The sequence below is a fragment of the Polypterus senegalus genome, chromosome 15 (genome assembly GCF_016835505.1).
Source record: "Polypterus senegalus isolate Bchr_013 chromosome 15, ASM1683550v1, whole genome shotgun sequence".
Classification (NCBI taxonomy): Eukaryota; Metazoa; Chordata; class Cladistia; order Polypteriformes; family Polypteridae; genus Polypterus; species Polypterus senegalus.
Window position 1 is genome coordinate 98,796,683 of NC_053168.1, and position 17,736 is coordinate 98,814,418.

Sequence of the window (17,736 nt, forward strand, 5' to 3'; positions counted from 1 at the left end):
GATCATATAAAGTATTTTTTCCAGCAACTTAATAAAAAGTAATGCTTGATCTATAATAACAGAACAATGAAATGCATCCGCAATAAAGAATGCGAAGGACTGCGTGGCAGTATGGCTGACCGATTAAATGCCTAAGTATATCACGATTCTGAATTTGTGCAGTACATAAAATATTACTTGAAATATTCGAATAAAAAGATTTATTTCAATTAATAAGTTTGATTATAAACATAATATTTGCAAATTATCTCAGACCTAAATCATTTAGAACAATTATGTTTTCAGCAGCAATGTGCGTGATGTGAAGTGCACTTGGTAACAGGAGAAAATGTATACAAGAACATTATTAAGAATTACTACAATATACATTTATGCAAACATATTGCGCATTTAGTAACCAAAAATAAAGCTGCAGCTTCTGTGACGCTGGGTTGGGGGGCCCAGGTTAGAATTTCTTTCCAGTTGTGGGGTTTGCCTCGATCAGAATAGCTCATTGCTCGGTACAAATGGCCAACACCTCAGTGTCGTTTAAAAGGACTTACCTGTACATTTGATGCTATGGAATGATTTGTATTTTATACATTTAGCCAATGAGCTTACCGGTGCCGATATTCACTTGCGAGTCTATTTTGTTTGGGAACCTATTGAATATTGTATAGTGTCACTGATAAAACAGAACAGAGAAGTGCATTTTACCGAATTTCATTACCAGCCAAAAAGTGTTTTGCGCAGGTACTGAAAATTAAACGCAAAGCCGTCCGTACTGCTTCCGTTTGCACTTATAATTCACTCTACCTAATTTACTTTTCCTAACGTTGTACAAGTGTTTTATGTTGCTTATTACCAAATAAAATGTCAGCCTCAGTACAGTGCAGATGGTTGTGGACTTTATTTGCAAGAACTTCTTAGTCGGGTGTTGAGATCCCAGCCCAGCCACAAACTGTATGGATTTAGCAAGGTCGGTTTTAAGGGATTCCTCCCACATGCTCGAGATGTACACATCAGCGCTCCTTGGAGAACCGAAAGTGGCCGGTGATGAGCGAGTGTATAGACCGGAGACTTTGATCCCACGCAGAGCTGCTTATTGTGAGGTGCCTATTGCCACTATCTCCTGCAAAATTGTACTGCTGCTGGAAGAAATGGAAAAGAAAACACAAACAAATATAAATGTAGTAACAACAGCATATGCCACTTTCAAAGAGGATCGTTAACAGATAAAGAACACTGTCCAGAAATACGTCCATCAAAATGTAGCCAATCCCGAATTAATCTAATACGGGTGAAGGCACATCAACGTACATTGAGCTAGTTCAATGGGACTTTTGCAGTCTTTCAGTATGGACACATTATTTGTTTATTATATGAAATGAAATGTTGCATAATAGTGTTATGAAATTTAACGTTAGTTCAATGCTGTTGTTAAATTTACATTTTAAAGACGGTTCTCCCTATCTGAGGAAGTGTCCTCTTAAAATATCCAACAAACAAAAATAAACAAATATGACATATCAGAACATTTCTAGTGTCAACTGGAAACACTGTGCATGTCTGTTGTATTGTGTGAATAAACTGTGGTTTCTAGATGAAAACCATATGGCTCTGTAACCATAATAATCATGCATTGCCTGTAAAGAGGTACCAACTACACTAAGTTCAAAACATTTGGTTACATCATGTAAAATAACGCGTGTTCCAAGGTTATTATAGTTAATGAAAACTAAAATCAAAAACTTGAACTATTATTAATAAGACATTTTCATAAACTGAAATAAAATAATTAACAGAGACGAAATGAAAAGTAAAACTTAACGAAACTGTTAAAGTAGCTGGAAAGACTAACTGAAATAAAATAATAATACAGGCTATACTACAACTATTTTTAGTTTTCGTTTTTCAATTAATATTGTTGCCATTACTTTTTAACCCTTGTAACTTTTAACTCTAAAACATAAAGTAATCCACCATGAGCCGCCCGCATTTATTCATCCAGAGAACGGGCGGCTGTTCACACAGCGTTTGCGGTGACCGAGCAAACTGAATACAGGCGCGTAAAGAGTGTGAGATTGAAAGCGATTTACTGTGCTGCCTTTCTTTGTGCTTGTTGTATATCAAGATGTAATTCAAACGCATGAAATCAGAATGTGCTGGCCAGCAAAACCTTTACCGTATGGACAGAAAAATCACAAGTGAGTAACGTTTCAGTTTAATTCTCAGGTGGATGTGTTTTGTTGACAACAATTCACCTTCCACATTGCACAGGAGAAATCCTTTCTGAAAATAAAAGGCACTGATCGAGAGACTGACTAGGTCATCATATTGTTACTGAACAATCACTTTTGCTTTTAAAAAGTCGTTTAACAACGAAGCGATATAACCTTGTGAAATTCCTGAGCTGGCAATGTCTCTACAAACTACAGGTAGGTAGGCAAAGAGAGTCTACTAAGTGGTTAAAAACTAAACATACTAAAGTGTTTTTGTATTTACTCTGTACTAATTAATTTCTTTTATTAGTTTGTATTCACAGCTCAAAAGACCTGATATACGAGGTGTGGCAGAAAAGTAATGAGACTGATTTTTTATTTACCAAAGTTTTTATTTTTTTCAAACATCATTGTTATCCCCTTCAAAGTAGTTCCCTTGGGCAGCTACACACCGATGGAGACTTTGTTCCCACTGTTGGTAGCAGCGCTGGAAGTCTTCAACCGGTATGGTCTTCAGCATGTCCGTTACACTCTTTTGGATGTTTTCTAAAGTCCCGGAATGACGTCCTTTGAGGACATTTTTCAGTTTAGGAAAAAGGAAAAAGTCACACGGACTGAGGTCAGGTGAATAAGGGGGCTGGGGAACCACAGGAATGCCTTTTGAGGTCAAAAATTCTGTTATGGGGAGGGCAGTTTTTCGGCACCATTTTGGCACAGACCTTTCGCATGTGCAAATGTTCGGTCAAAATTTGATGAACGGTAAATCTGTTCAAATTTAATTGTTCACTCAACATTCTTAATGTTAAACGACGGTCTGATCTCACAAGAGTGTTCACACGTTCGATGTTTTCATTGGTTTTCGAAGTTGAAGTCCTCCCTGAACGGTGTTCATCTTCAACGTGTTTTCTGCCTTCCAAAAATGATTTGTGCCAGCGAAAACTTGAGCTCGGGATAAAGAATGTTCCCCATAGGCCTGTTTTAACTTTGCAAACGTCACACTTGCCGTTTAATGGCATAACGTTGCTCCAAATTCGGCTGTTCCATTTTGCGTGACGCACAACCAAAAACACAACTTCGCTAATAGCAGTCACAAAAATCACGTAGTTAACGGAAGGAGTTGAAACTCGTACTGAGCTATGGGAGGGTACTGATACACGCGCTCTATCAAGGACAACAGCGCAGCGTTGCCAGATCACTTGCAGTGTTGCCAGTCTCATTACTTTTCTGCCACACCTCGTATTGTTAAAATAATCCAGTAGCAGAATTATGTTTTAAAATGTGTCCCCCTTTTTTGTAATTTTTTTCACTCCCTCAAAATAAACAGTTTAAATATCATTCTTTTTGTTCTTAACATCAGAAATATCCATATTGCATACCAGGGATTTTTCCTGCCTTGCATCCAAGCCTGCTCGGGTAGGCTCTAGGATTCCTGACATCCTGCTCTGGATAAAGAGGTTTTTTTATATATATATTTATTTATATATTTTTAATATTTACTTATTTATTTATTTTTTTTTTTTTCTAATCTCAGATGCTGTCTCTGTCATTTTGTGCTCATCCATACTCCTATTACCTGCTCTTGCTCTGCTTATTATGGGTTTACTGTTCTTATGATGGGCTATTCAAGTCTTACCACCCCTAACCTTGACAATAAATGCTTGTTTTTCTTTGTTTCCCTAAGTACAGCTAGGTAGGGTCTACACACTGATTCAAGCCTAAGAGCCCTTTTCTTCCTAAGCCCCTGTGATTTTCATGATCACACCTGTCAGAACAGAGTAAAATCTATTTTCTGATTTTTAAATATATATTTTAGGCCTGCAGGTGGCAAAATTCTATCCATAAATTGTGCCTCAGATGGAATCAGAGATCAATATGGCTAGTAGAAAATAAAAAACCCAGTATGGGAGATTTTTTTTAATGCAATATTGAAGGCATTCATAATAATTACATAATAATTATCTTGGAGCGAGATATGTTGTGTGGTATAAACATTTAGAGTAAAATTCACCTAAATTTCATTACAAATTGGCCCATCCTAGGCAATAAAAGGAAAAGATTGTGGTACAGCGGGTCCGCGACTTCAAAAAAAAAAAAAAAAAGGCCACTTTTAAATCCATAGGGCCATGTCACTCTCCGTGGGCGCGATTGCGGGGAGTTAGAGGTACTGGAGCTAGTCGCACCTGCGCTTGCGATCGTTCTCAAATGCTTCATTGGCTTTCTACAGCGTGTGATTAAGACGCTGTGCCCATGGAGACGAGTATATATATATATATATATATATATATATATATATATATATATATATATATATATATATATATACGGGTCGGCACAAAAAGAAGAGGAAAGAATTCAAAGAGAGATAAATCAAAGATGGGAGATAAATGAAAGAACTGAGAAAAAGAAGGAACGAGGTTAAAAGACGTGAAAGACAGTTTTAGCAGGAGGATCTGGCCACCTGGAAGGAGGAGGAGACAGCACCAGCTGGGGCCCGTGAAGGAGTGTTAGCTGTGGCGCTCTAGGGGCTGGAGTGTGGCGAGCAAGGCAGGTGCCCTCCCTAGGCTGCCGAGGTGCGACCACGTGGGCGCAAAGGAAGAAGGGCCGACCTCGGACAGTCTGGCCATGATGCCTGGAGGCAGCCAAGACAGAGGTCGGCCGAAAGGAGCTGCTGGCTGCTGAGTCTCTGCCGGGTACATGAGCAATGACTGAGCCAGGGAGAAAGACAAGGAGGTGGGCTGAGATCAGGAGGCGTTAGACAGCATTTTAACCTCTGATTTTAACGGATTTACTTATTGATTTTTTTTATTTCTACTTTTTACTGATTTATATGGATTTACATATGTACTTTATTGAACACTGCACAATTGACACTTTTGTTGGTTTTACTTGTGTTTTGACTTTACTTTTAATAAAGACACTTGAGCACATCTTTTTCCCACCATCCTCTGGCATCATCAGTAAATTGTCCTCATGTCAGCTCGTCTCTCTCATAACTATCGAGGGTGCTGGTTCAGCAGACTCCCACGTGGGAAGAGGGAGTCTGTAGGGGACCGGCATAGTCACAAAGACAAAAAAGCCAACAATCAGCGCACATTTGTTCAGCACCAATGGCATAGAATTATATTTTAAAATATAATAAAATGTATAAAATAGTTCATTTTCAGTGTATGGTTTTGATTGTGCTTGCTTTTAATCAGACAAACACAAAACCAGATAGTAAACCGTGTAGTAAGCTTCCACTACGCTATCCAAATCCGTTAAGTCTATAGTTCTGTCTGATTGTGAAACAAAGCTATACTCCATAGTCGCTCTTTAACCATACCATCTCTCTCTGTATAATATTATACAGTATATATTATATAAAATCCAATGTTTGTTTGTCTGAATGTATCGTCTGTCTGTCTGTCTGCTTTTCACGAGAGAACTACTTAACGGATTTAGATCGGACTTTTGATTTTGCGACTTCTCTCATCGTGCTAAGTATCATAGCGATTTATTTGCGCGAATTCGAGAAAGAAGAGGCGCAGGCAGAACCTCAGGAGTAGAGAGCTGGGCGGGGCCATCGTCGCTCACATGTCAGCCTCTGTTCTAATCGTGTTGGAGCGTACTATTTCTCTGCTGTTTTTTCAGGAGACATTATCTAGAGATTGTTAAGGAGTGAGGTTTGACAGTTTTGAGACAGAGATCACAGCTATGTGTGTTGTAGTGGGTAGCTGCTCATTGCGGGAGATATCACGGCCAATGCTCTTCTCTCCATGCAGGGGAAGCTTTCCCATTAGAGCCAAACACGATCAGGTGCAACGTTTGACATTGGGGCATACCTACCTTCTGCTCGGCCAGACATATCTTTCTGAATTTTTATAATTTTTGGCAAAAAGATCACAGCTACTTTTTCGCCCCTGATAGCAAAACCAAAAGTATTGTAGAAGAAGAGGCAAAAGCTATCTATAAATTCTTCGCAATACGAATTATATTTTTTATTTATTTTTTTTACTAATTTTTAAAGTTTGTCCTGTTTCACTACTATGTGGACAGAGCTGCGGGGAACAGCTAGTAATTAATAAAGCTAAAACTGAAAGTAATAGATAATAAAAATAAAATAGAAATGTCATGTCAGTCAGTCAGTCAACCCAGATCTCCTTACTTTGAGGCAGCAGCGCTAATACTGCGCCACCGTGCCGCCCTAAAATAGAAATGTCTTTGTGAAATAAAACTAAAAATACAAGATGAAGGAAAAATAAAACTAAACTAACTCTTCAAATAAGGTCAGAAAAAATATTGAAATAAAAAACTAATATTAAAACGCAAAACTATAATAACCTTGTCGGAGGCGTGACCACGGGGGCGGCTGGGGTGGGCACTGCCCCCACCCCCAGAGACAAGCTGTGCCCACCCTGCAAAATGCTCTGTCTGTTCAGTGAAAACTCTGAAGAAGAATAACATTTGATTTTCGAAACTGAGTGCTTTCCGATTAGACAGGCACCGTGCTGCTCACAGTTTACTTCGCCGCACATTTTGCAGCACGTTTTGAACCTGTTAACCGCATTCTTTAATTAAAACAGCGTATACGTTCCATTCTTCTATGCATAGGTGGCTTATTAAAAAGCAGACATGCAGCACAGCGAACCCACGTCGGTAACTGAAACTCCAAAAGATGTAGATAAGCCTACAAAATCCTCCAGCTCTGCGCCCATGTCGGGTACTCCAAACCTGTGCCTTCAACAAAATATACAGTCCAGACTACCTGACTTAAATATGGGTAGCCCATCCCAGCCCATGCGCCCATTTTAATTAATTATCCCAAGCGAGCATTCGGAAAGACAGATGTTTTAGTGCAAGCTGGTATCAGTCTCGACCATGGCTTGAATATCCTGTTGTCCTTGATGCCAGCTTTTGCTTTGCCTGCTGCAAATTTAGTATTTCCAATTCGGACCGCGAGGACATATTCACCAAACACGGCTACACTAATTGGAAAAAAGCTCTAGAAAGAGACGGTGGTGGCTTCCACAAACACGCGTCTAGTATCCCGCACGTCAGAGCCATGTCTGCATGGCAAGAGTATCGGCGCCGGGCAGAGACGGGTGAAAGCATAGTTCAACTTCTGGGTCCAACCCAGATAGAAAGAATAGATATTATGTGAAAAGCATTGGGGAGGCCATTCAGTACCTTGTAGTCAATGAACTGGCTCTGCGTGGTCACAATCACGCAGGTAGGGAGGAGGGACTTTTTCTAAGTTCTTTGATTACACAATCAAAAAAGATGCCAAACTTGCAGAAATTGTAAAATACATCCCAGACAACGCAAAATACACATTCAATGTAATTCAAAATGAAATAATTGAGGCTCTTGCCAAAATGGTGATAAAAGATATCAGGACCAAATATGAAAAAGCGGACTCTCCTGGACTTTGCATTAAAAGTGATGGTACCAGGGATCGCTGTGACATTGAGAATTTGTCTGTAGTGATTAGATTTGTCCAGAACTCCATCCCTGATTGGCTTAATTGAACTGAATCAGCTTAATGCTGAATATATTTGTAACCAAATTCTGTCACATCTCTCTGAGCTAGGTTACAGCCCAGACAATTTAGTGTGTCAGTGTTTTGATGATGCTTCTGTCATGTCTGGGGCAAGGGGTGGTGTCCAGGCTTTGTTACAAGTACATTCCATATGTACACTGCTACAACCAGCAGCTCCATTTAGCAGTGATACGTGCAATGGGATCAGAACCTCTGGCTAAGAAGTTCTTTGACTGATCAAATTCATTGAACACATTTTGTCACAGACATTATGTTTCATACACATACAATATACCCACACTGGAAAGACTTCTAGAAATACGATGGACCAGTCATTATGATGTCACAAAGTCAACAATTAGGAAGCTATAAGGGGACTTCTCTCAGAGGTAGCAGAGGCTGGCACTACCCCTTTTGACATTTGCATAGAGGCATGTGGTCTTCTAACCCAATTAAAAAAGCAGAATTTCTTTAATACAGAAAATTTCCTCCTTCGTGTGCTTGATGTGCTTAAACCAGCCAATGCAATTCTACAGACACATGCAGTGGACTTGTGAACGGCTCGGGGAGGGGAGGTGGTGACAGTGTCACTGGCCACACTGAAGGAGATGAGATGTGACTCATTCTGGGAGGGGCATTTCTCTCAGTGTGAAAGTAGGGCTACCAATTCGCTCAAAAAGAAATGGAAAGTTAATTCACAGCTTGATGATAGTATTGTCGCGTCTACGCTCAGGCATGGTGACTCTGATGAACAAATTGCTCCTAATCAGTCTTTTAAAAGGGCTATGTTCAGCATTCTTGATAGAGCTATTGTGGAAAGATTCTGTCAGAGAAATGTTGAATTATTGAGGGCCACATCGCTTCTCCTGCAAAAATCAGAATTATTTCTTGATCATTCTCTCCTGAAACCTCTTCAGGCACTTGCAGGCACAGAGCAAAACAGCATGAGCTTGCAAAATGAAATTGCTGTGGCAAAAGCCATGTTGATCAATAAACTGCTAGCTGATGTTAATCTCTCTGAAGCATGCAAATGCATTCAGCAGTAGAAAGAGACCTTCCCTATGTTGCATTTGCTATATGTCACAGCACTCATCATTGGTGTGTCTTCAGCCGCATGCGAAAAGCTCTATCTCTACTTTGAACTGCATTCTCACTCCACTCCGCCGAACAATGCTGCATTCGAGGAAGAGAAATTGTCATCCTGGCAAATGAGAAAAAATCACAGAAAATCGACATGAATGAATTTATTTCAGAATTTGCCAAGAGTAACCGCAGACTGGTCCTGTAGATAATATCCATGTTAAACACTGGAAACTGATATCCTATAGCAGTGGTGGCGAACCTATGGCACGCGTGCCAAAGGGGGCACGCAGAGCCCTCTCAGTGGGCATGCGAGCCATCGCCCGAGCACAGAGTTCATTACTATAAAGCCAGAGGAATGCGGGGCCGGGCTGCTCCCCTCACCGCTCCCCCTCCTCACACGCGCCGGAGGACTTTTTGCACATCACCCGCCCCTCTGCCCAGCGGCCCAATGGGAGCGCTTCCTTCCTCTCCTGTCTGGGGTAAGGCGGGCGGCACACATGCTGCTTGAGGGTGCGGCACGGACTGCAGCCTTTTGAGCCTGTGATTCCCGTGGTGGGGTTGGAGGGGATGTGGTATAGCGGGTCCACAGCTCAAAATTGAAAAGGCCAGTTTTAACAGATAATTGCCGCACTCGCGGCTTAAAGGGGTTATGATAGAGTGGCCAGAGCGGTTTCCGGGAGCTTTGTGATGCGGGCAGTCCTCGCTTAAGCGCACAGGTGTGGAGTCGTCCGCATCTGTAATTATTGCCGGGAGTTGCTAATCGCCACACCTGATCCACGACCCCGTAATATATAATGGAAGCTTTGGGGGCGGAGCTTAATAGGGAAGACCTGCGTGAAACACTTGAGAAGATCGAAGGGATGACAAAGGACAGCACAGTTAGTTATGAAAATGAAATCCTTAAAGTGTGGAATTCTCTGCCAAATAATCTTAAGTCAATGAAGGCACTTGAGATTGCTTTCCTTACTTTGTTTGGAACATCTTATGCTTGTGCGCAGCTGTTTTCAGCTTTGAATTAAATCAAATCTGACACCAGAAACAGACTAACAGATGACCTGAGTGCTGTATATGTTGCTCTCAAACTTACAAAGTATGAGTCAAGGTTAGACAAATTATCAGCATGCATACAACAGCAAAAAGCACATTAATTGTTCAAAAGGATACCGAATGCAAACTTTAACCTTTCAACAAAAAGTTGTTTGTACCATTGAAAGCTCTGTTATTATGTTTTTCTTTTAAGACAAAAGATGTTAATGTATGAGTTGCTTTTCTAAACTAAAAGCTCAGTAGATAGATAGACAGACAGAGCATCAGTATTGGCAGTTCAGTCCAATTTATCATCCAGCTGCACTCCCAGGTATTTATAGGTCTGCACCCTCTGCACACACTCACCTCTGATGATCACGGGGTCCATGAGGGGCCTGGGCCTCCTAAAATCCACCACCAGCTCCTTGGTTATGCTGGTGTTCAGTTTTAGGTGGTATTCAGGTTAAATTGCCATGTTGGCACTTTGCGATAAATAAGTGGGTTTTGGATTGCAGTTTGGGCACTTGGTTTCTAAATGGTTCGCCATCACTGTCCTATAGCCTCCCTAATGACTACAATAAGCCACATTTCTGTTCTTGCTCTCATATGTTGTATACATTTGACTTTATTGATATTTACCTTGTAGATGTAGTTCTATATTTGTTCACAAAAAATAATATAAGTTCCATTGCCTCTGTTAATTTAATTGAACAATATGTTATGATTTATGCCACAATTTTTGCTTTTATATGTTATATAAAACTATGTTATTATTATTTGACCCCCCAACAAAAATGGGGATGGATGGATGGATATCCCCCCGACAAGCAAAATGCCCACCCAAACATTCTGTTCTGGTCACACCTCTGCTTGGTGTGTTCATAAATGAACTCATACCTAAAAACACATTTCACGTGTCTTGAGCACATCGCTCTTCAATGTTACCATTGAAAGCTGTTTTTACCATAAAGACTCGATTATTGCAACCTCAGAAGGTCAATAATTGCTGCTATTAGAATTCGCGCTCTGAAGGGCAGAATTCACTTCAGTGCAGAAAAACAGCTGTCAGATGCATTATATGACTTGTACTCGTCCTCTTGGGGCGGGGCTTTATCCCCCGAGCTTCGAACGGAACCACGCCCACCCGCTCTCTACCGCATTTCGATCTGACCTTCATTTACAACACGCGGAAAAAAACACGGACCATAGTCTTCTTTCTGATGTATGACAAAAGCGCGGCGATCTGAGGTGGGGCTAAGCCCATACCACCTGCTAAAACTAGCGACGTGCCCTATTTGTCAGCAAGGCCTTATTTGCCACTCCAGACGAAGTACAAAAAGCCAGTGGCTCCCGGCTGAAGTCATCAGTTGCCGATTTGTGGCTCTACAAGGAGAAAACATTCTTTTAGCTGTGCTGCGATGACGCTGCCGTTTGGGGGATATGTTTTCGTGTCCTGTCAGAAGTGCGCCCTTGCACTGCTGCAACAATTAAAAGTAAAATTAAGAAGGAAACAAGAAAATATTTCAACTTTTAAGATTAAATAACAGACTTTTACCAGTGGTCTATAATTCTAGAATTTAACTGCTGTTACAGTTAACACACGTACCACCTTGCCTTATACCTGTATTCCCAAGACTTTTAAAAATAATGCCATACATCTGTCATGATTCATCCTTAGATTATGTCCGCTGTCTTCCAGTTTCAGTTTCAAAGAGCTGTTACACAGAATATTTGAGGACTTTAAAGCAGTTTTCAATGTAGTCCCACAATTTAGTCGTTTGGCTTCGGTTTCTTTCAAATTGACAGTGACATGCGTGTCACATATACCGAGTCAGGAACAGTACATTATTGCATGTATCAGCTATAGGATTCGAATTTCCCGATCTTTCCTAGTAAAATGGCTCTACGATGGAGTCGTGCCGACCTGAAAAAAACGCCTCTCACATACTCTGGAGAAGTTAATTGTATGAATTTTAAGTAGCCTCTTAAGATAACTGAAACCTTTATAAACAGATTCCGTTTAAAATGCTTGAAGATTACTATTTTTACTACGAGGGTGTCAGTTTCTCAAATTTTTTCACTTCGGATGTAAGGCAATTCTTCAACCCGCACTCGCAGTTATTTATATTCCTTTCACACCTCTGACTGCAAGTCCACTGACCCGCCAATAAAAATCATTCATTTCCCCGAAGAAACCACAATCATTGGACTAGTCACTAATGGAACTGAAACAACACAAAGAAAGGAGGTGATGTACCCGATCGCAAAAAAACAGTGGGAAATGGTCATTGACTTCCGAAAACAGCTGATACAATCCCACCCACTAGAAATGAATGATTCGACAGTCAATATGGTACAGTCCTTCAAATTTATGGTTACAACCACCTCTAACACCACTTCCATCACTAACAAGTCTCAGCAGCAGATGTATTTTACAACAACTAAAGAAATTATATTTCCAAACCCATAGCACAATTCTTCAAAGGGAAAAATGAAAGTGTGATCACATTCTCCGTTGTTTTCTTGTTTGGTTCAGCAACGATCTGCACTAAAACATCAATTACAGAGTGCTGGAGGTCTGCTGAGAAAATAACTGTCCGCGCTCTTCCATCATTTTTAGACCTGCATAGATCTAGTGTCATAATAATTTACCCATATTTTGTAATTCACGCTGAAACTCCAGAGTTCTGGGTTCATGTGCAATTTAAGCTGTTACTCTTAAAGATTAAGGACACTATGTACATATTAAAGTTTTTCATTTTTATTCCCACTTTTATGTTGATATTATTGGAGTAGTTATGCTTGAAACTGTCCAGTTAGGGCAGAGAACTCTTTTCAGGTGTGTATAATGTTTATCTTGTCTTTTTTCTAGCCCATCCATTGTGCAAACATCTGTAAATGTTGTGTCTTGTGCAGTTTCAACACGTTATTTAGCCTACCATCTGCTAAGACTGCACGGCCTTACATTTATATAGACAGATATGTTATAACAGATATGTTATATATAACAGATATCTGTTAAAAATTTCCAACTTATGGAAACTGGGAAGAAAGCCTGGAGGACGTTGTGGGGAAAACGTAAACTTTCACATTTCTTACTTCATAAAGACAACGACCGGCAGTGGAATTTAAACTAAAAATCTTGGATCGGTGTAGACGACAGCCCACCTTTGCACCACCTTGCAGATGTATCTAAATTAAGCGGGTGCTAATGAACACACCCGGAAAATAATTTCTTACTTGGGTAGTAAGTATACTTGGGTATATATACTCTCTCTATATATATATAAGGAAGAAAAATGTTAAGTGTTATTTCCATGCTGAAAGTGATGGATGTAAATTGTTTATGAAATTCTTAATAGAGTTTACTTTAAACTTTTTGAACGTCCCTCGTAATATATTTTTATTAGATTCATTATCATAAGAAAAAAATCCAATAAATAGTGTCTGCATTCACATACACACACACATACACTATAGACTGTATATACAGTGCACAATGTATACACGAACTGTGTTTGTATACAAACATAGGCACCTATCTGCCCAAGTTTAACATTTCAGGTTAGCGGGCTGGTCTAAACTGGCTCTTCGAGTTCTCCGTGACTTGTGGACTCTTGCTTCATCTCCGATACCAAGGGATACGCAGATCAGCTAGTGGCGTCGTGGGTTTAATTGACGTCTTTTTATTATTAACTCGCCCTTTGTTTATACCTCAACACCCACAAGAGTGCTCAAGACCATAATATAACCCAAACCTAAAAGCTCCTCTGCGAAATTTCGAAAACGTGTGTGACAGGTTAATCAGCTCTTTTAAACGGTCTCCAATGGGAGATGATTGTGGATGTATTTATGCGTGAACTGATATCAAAGTTGGTTCCTGCATTTAACCCGATAATCCCGGGGTGGGATCTGACCCTCGCATACATGTATTGATCAAGTGGGTTGTATATTGGTGGCCTCAAACCATTTGTCTAAAAATGTAAAGTAAGTATCACGTTGTGAGGGAAATATTGTACAGTCCTTGCCACCAGCGCTTATTCTTTTATTCACACAGAACAACACAAACTTGACCTAGACGAGCAGATTTCTAAGGATAATAAAACTTCACCGAGTTAGTCCAGGACTGTGACCGACAAAAGTACATCCACAGGCGAGATCGTCTTACCGTAAGAATCCGCCACTCGCCCCCGAGTACTGGTGCTGCAGAGGATGTGGGTAGTGCTCCGGCTGGGAGTGCCAAAACAGCATTTTGTGAGGGTGACCAAAACTGGACTCCGTTGCGTACTCACTGTTGGAGACACAAAAAGAGAGAAGATAAAAGCAATTTGTGGTACTAGCAGAGAACGTCATGAAAATGAAGATAGTCAGGATTAGGGCGAATATAGGAGGAGCGACCAAAACGTTTGTGTGCTTGAATCTGAAAGGAGTATGCTAGGGTGTAGATTTTTAGATAGTACCCAGCGACTCCCGGCATCGTTCAGTAGCACGGGGTTATTAAAATTATGCCACTAATTATCACACGCCTAAAGTATGTTTAATCAGTCCACCGAGTGAAAGTGTGCTGAGCTGATCGACATACATATTTCTAACATTTATTCTACAGTCGTACACGTGACTTCGGCGACTTTTTTTCTTCAAGTCGTAAAAATCACTTCAGATCGTATCGATCGATCTTCAAGGCAACAATTACTGCGTTTTTCGACATTAAGACTTGTTAATACACATTTTTCCCGTGATCAGAATGTTAATCAGGAACTTCACACTGAACTGCTGAGGCGTCAGAGAGAAAGCTATCAGACAGTAACGTCTGGAGTAGCGGCGTACGGACTGCAAGTCTGCATTTTGCTCCATAATGACGCACTTGCACACATCTTCAAAAAGTTATTGAGCAAATGCAATGTAATTGTTGCCTCGCACCCCCAGTTTTCGTCACATCTCTTTCCATATGCCCTTTGATCCTCCCTGTTAGAAATCCAGGGAAAAAACGGCGAGAAACCGTAAGATATGGCAACAAAAGAAGCACGGTAAATGTTGAAATGAATGGGAGAAGTGCCATCGAACATGTAGGGGAGTATTTTAACAGTGGCTAAATGGAATTGCAGTAAGTTTTTTATGGCCTTCCCTCGTGTATGTAATTATATATTCAGACCACTTCCCTTTTTAAATATTTTGATATGTTGCTACTTTTTGCTAAAATCAGATAAATTAATCCATCCCTCCTACAACAACACTCAATGTCCTAGAATAACAATGCGAGAATAGAGGTTTACGAATGTAAGTACATTTTAAAAATATAAAAACAAATTTTTTTCTGGGTACTCTATGTATATGTATTATGTGTATGTTACGTAGGCAAACCAGCCGCTGTGGCCCAATGTCAGCTGCTTTGCCTCAGAAACTGATGTCCGAGGTTAACTCCCCATAAGGGGAAGCAAAAGTAGGCACATCTGATGAACCCCAATTACAGCATAACACGTGTCATGCTTTATCAAATATTATGATGCAGGCCTAGTTTAACTGCAATATATATATATATAAAAAAGGAAGAAAAATGTTAAGTGTTATTTCCATGCTGAAAAGGAAAGAAGGTTGAAGACGCCTTTCAGCTGCATAGCCCTCACCAGGTGCGTGACTAAACAGGTAGAATATATGGTGGGAAGAGGACAACAATGCCAGTACAGATGAAAGGAGAAAAGATCAGAAAAGGCTGCAACTTGAGAAGATGAAGTGAGAGATTAAAAGTTAGTCATTAAAACTTGGAGAAATTCAGGGTCTTTTCCCAGGCTGAGAATGAACTTAGGTGCTTCTTGGTGCTTCTTTTTTATTCTGAAATGTGTCTTTGAAGCCCTGTGAAAGAACACAGAGAGGTCAGTGTAGCTATAATTTAAGGGATATGAAATGTTCTACATTAGGGTTTGTGAGATCTTTGATTTAGATTGCTCCCTGAAAAAGGTCTTCTAGACATCTCCCCGTTTCACCTATATTCCTGGACACTTCCTTTAAGAAATGCAGTAGATACGATTTTTAGACTTGCAAGAGGCCCTTTATTTAACATTGCATTTACCAGAGAGATCAGATTCAAAGGTTGATCATAAATTTGACAATTACATAGTGGCTACTGTTGCAGCCTGGGGTCTCATTTATAAAACTTTGTATGGATTTAAGTATGAAAATACATGTACACCAAAAGCCTGGAAAAGGTGTACACATAGTGCAGCATTTTGCTCTCTCTTCTCTGTGTTCCAGGGTTTGGGGAAAAGTGTAAGAAGCTAGTGTCTGACTCACTATCACGTGGCACATGTAACAACACAATTCCTGTTACAATGAATAGTACAGGCCAAATGAAAAACTGGGGGTTCAGCCAGCTAACTTACCAACAATTTACAGCAACCATAAACAATACAATCACATCTGTCAAAGCTGCTTTGTGACAAAATAAAATAATCATAGGTTGATCCAGGTCACCGAACCATGACATTTGTCAGTTTTATCTTGCCATCACAGATGACTTGTTCATTAATGGAATGCAACTGCTTACAGTTAACAAAAGCAGCTTTATTCTTGCTAGGTGCCCTTAATGCAATGTGTGTGCAGTTAAGTGTTCTGATTGCATTAGGAAAACTGAGTTCTGCAGCAAAAAATGTTTTATGTGTGGACACCCACACAATATGAAAACTGGATATAGTGCATTGTCAGTGGTTTAATGTCCTTCAGCACAGTAGACTTTAATGGAGTGAACCGTGGCAGAGATATTCCTGACCTATCAGCTCCTTGAGAAGTGGATATGCTATAAAAATTGATAAAAATCCAAAAAAGTTCTTCAGTACAAATACGCAGGATTGGATCTCAAAAAGTCTCATCTAAAAAAAAGAAGTAAAATACACTCTGTATATCATATTCATCACTTTTGAGGTTTAATATTTATGAAACACCACACATTATAATAATGGCTCAGTAATATTACTGTATATGCGCGAATCATTTACCTGGTTTGGCTGCATTTCCCCATTTCTCTAAAACATAGCATACACATTGTTTTGAATTGTAAATATATATCTTTTAAAAATTCCAACGTTTGCATAGAAAGTTGTTCATGCAAGTTTTGCAGATCTGAGCCATAGTAAGGAAAGTTGCTCTCCTCTATAAAATGAGCTGTGGGTGAGAAGATTGTGTAGGTTAGCTTGTCAACAGAGGGAGATCAAGGGAAGGTTTACATAGATCCTATGTAAGGATCAGTCACTGATGATCTGACTAGATGCAATCTCTCTCTCAGGTCTACAGTCAATACAGTATTTTCACCACAACTCTACCCAGTTTATTAGTCATTCAGTTTTCCAGGACTTAAAATCTCTGTCTGTTTTAAGCCAGCTGGCTTGCAGAGTTACCTTCTCTACAGCTTCTTCCATCTCTGACAGGCTAAAAACTCTGCCTCTTTCATAGTTCCTTAGACTCCACGGACCTTGCTAGGGAGCAGCTTCGAGCCATTAAGATCAAAAGACCTTGCAAAATCTGATGTAAATCACTCAATATCCCTTGATCATAGATGCAATGGCCTCTCTGTTTATGTTCTTTCACAGGGCTTCAAAGAAACATTTTCAAAGAATACCAGAAGATAAGTTCATTAATAGCCTAGGATCACATATTTCTCCAAGTTCTAATGACCGACTAACTTCTTAACCTTTTCCTTTATCGTTTTTAATTACAGCTTTTTCTCATCATTTCTCTTTTCATCTGCCCTGGCTTTGTTCCCACTCTCCCCATATACATTTTTTTAACCGGCTAAACGTTGCATGCATTGCAAAGATTGTTGTGTGAAACCCAAACTGTCATTTTTTATTTGGTAAATTATCATTAATAACACACAAGCAAGTTGAACCAATAAAAACGGTGTATTTCATGACAAAA

General features: G+C 39.9%; 1 protein-coding gene across 2 annotated transcripts in view; it reads right to left on the reverse strand.

Annotated features, from left to right (window-relative positions):
- ubp1 (upstream binding protein 1) overlaps positions 1-17,736 on the reverse strand; it is a 75,801-nt gene that overhangs the window by 52,320 nt on the left and 5,745 nt on the right. For both annotated transcript variants that reach the window (XM_039736310.1, XM_039736308.1), the window contains exon 2: positions 13,997-14,119. In XM_039736310.1, coding sequence (XP_039592244.1) covers positions 13,997-14,119 — 123 coding nt within the window. The remainder of the gene's footprint in view (positions 1-13,996; positions 14,120-17,736) is intronic.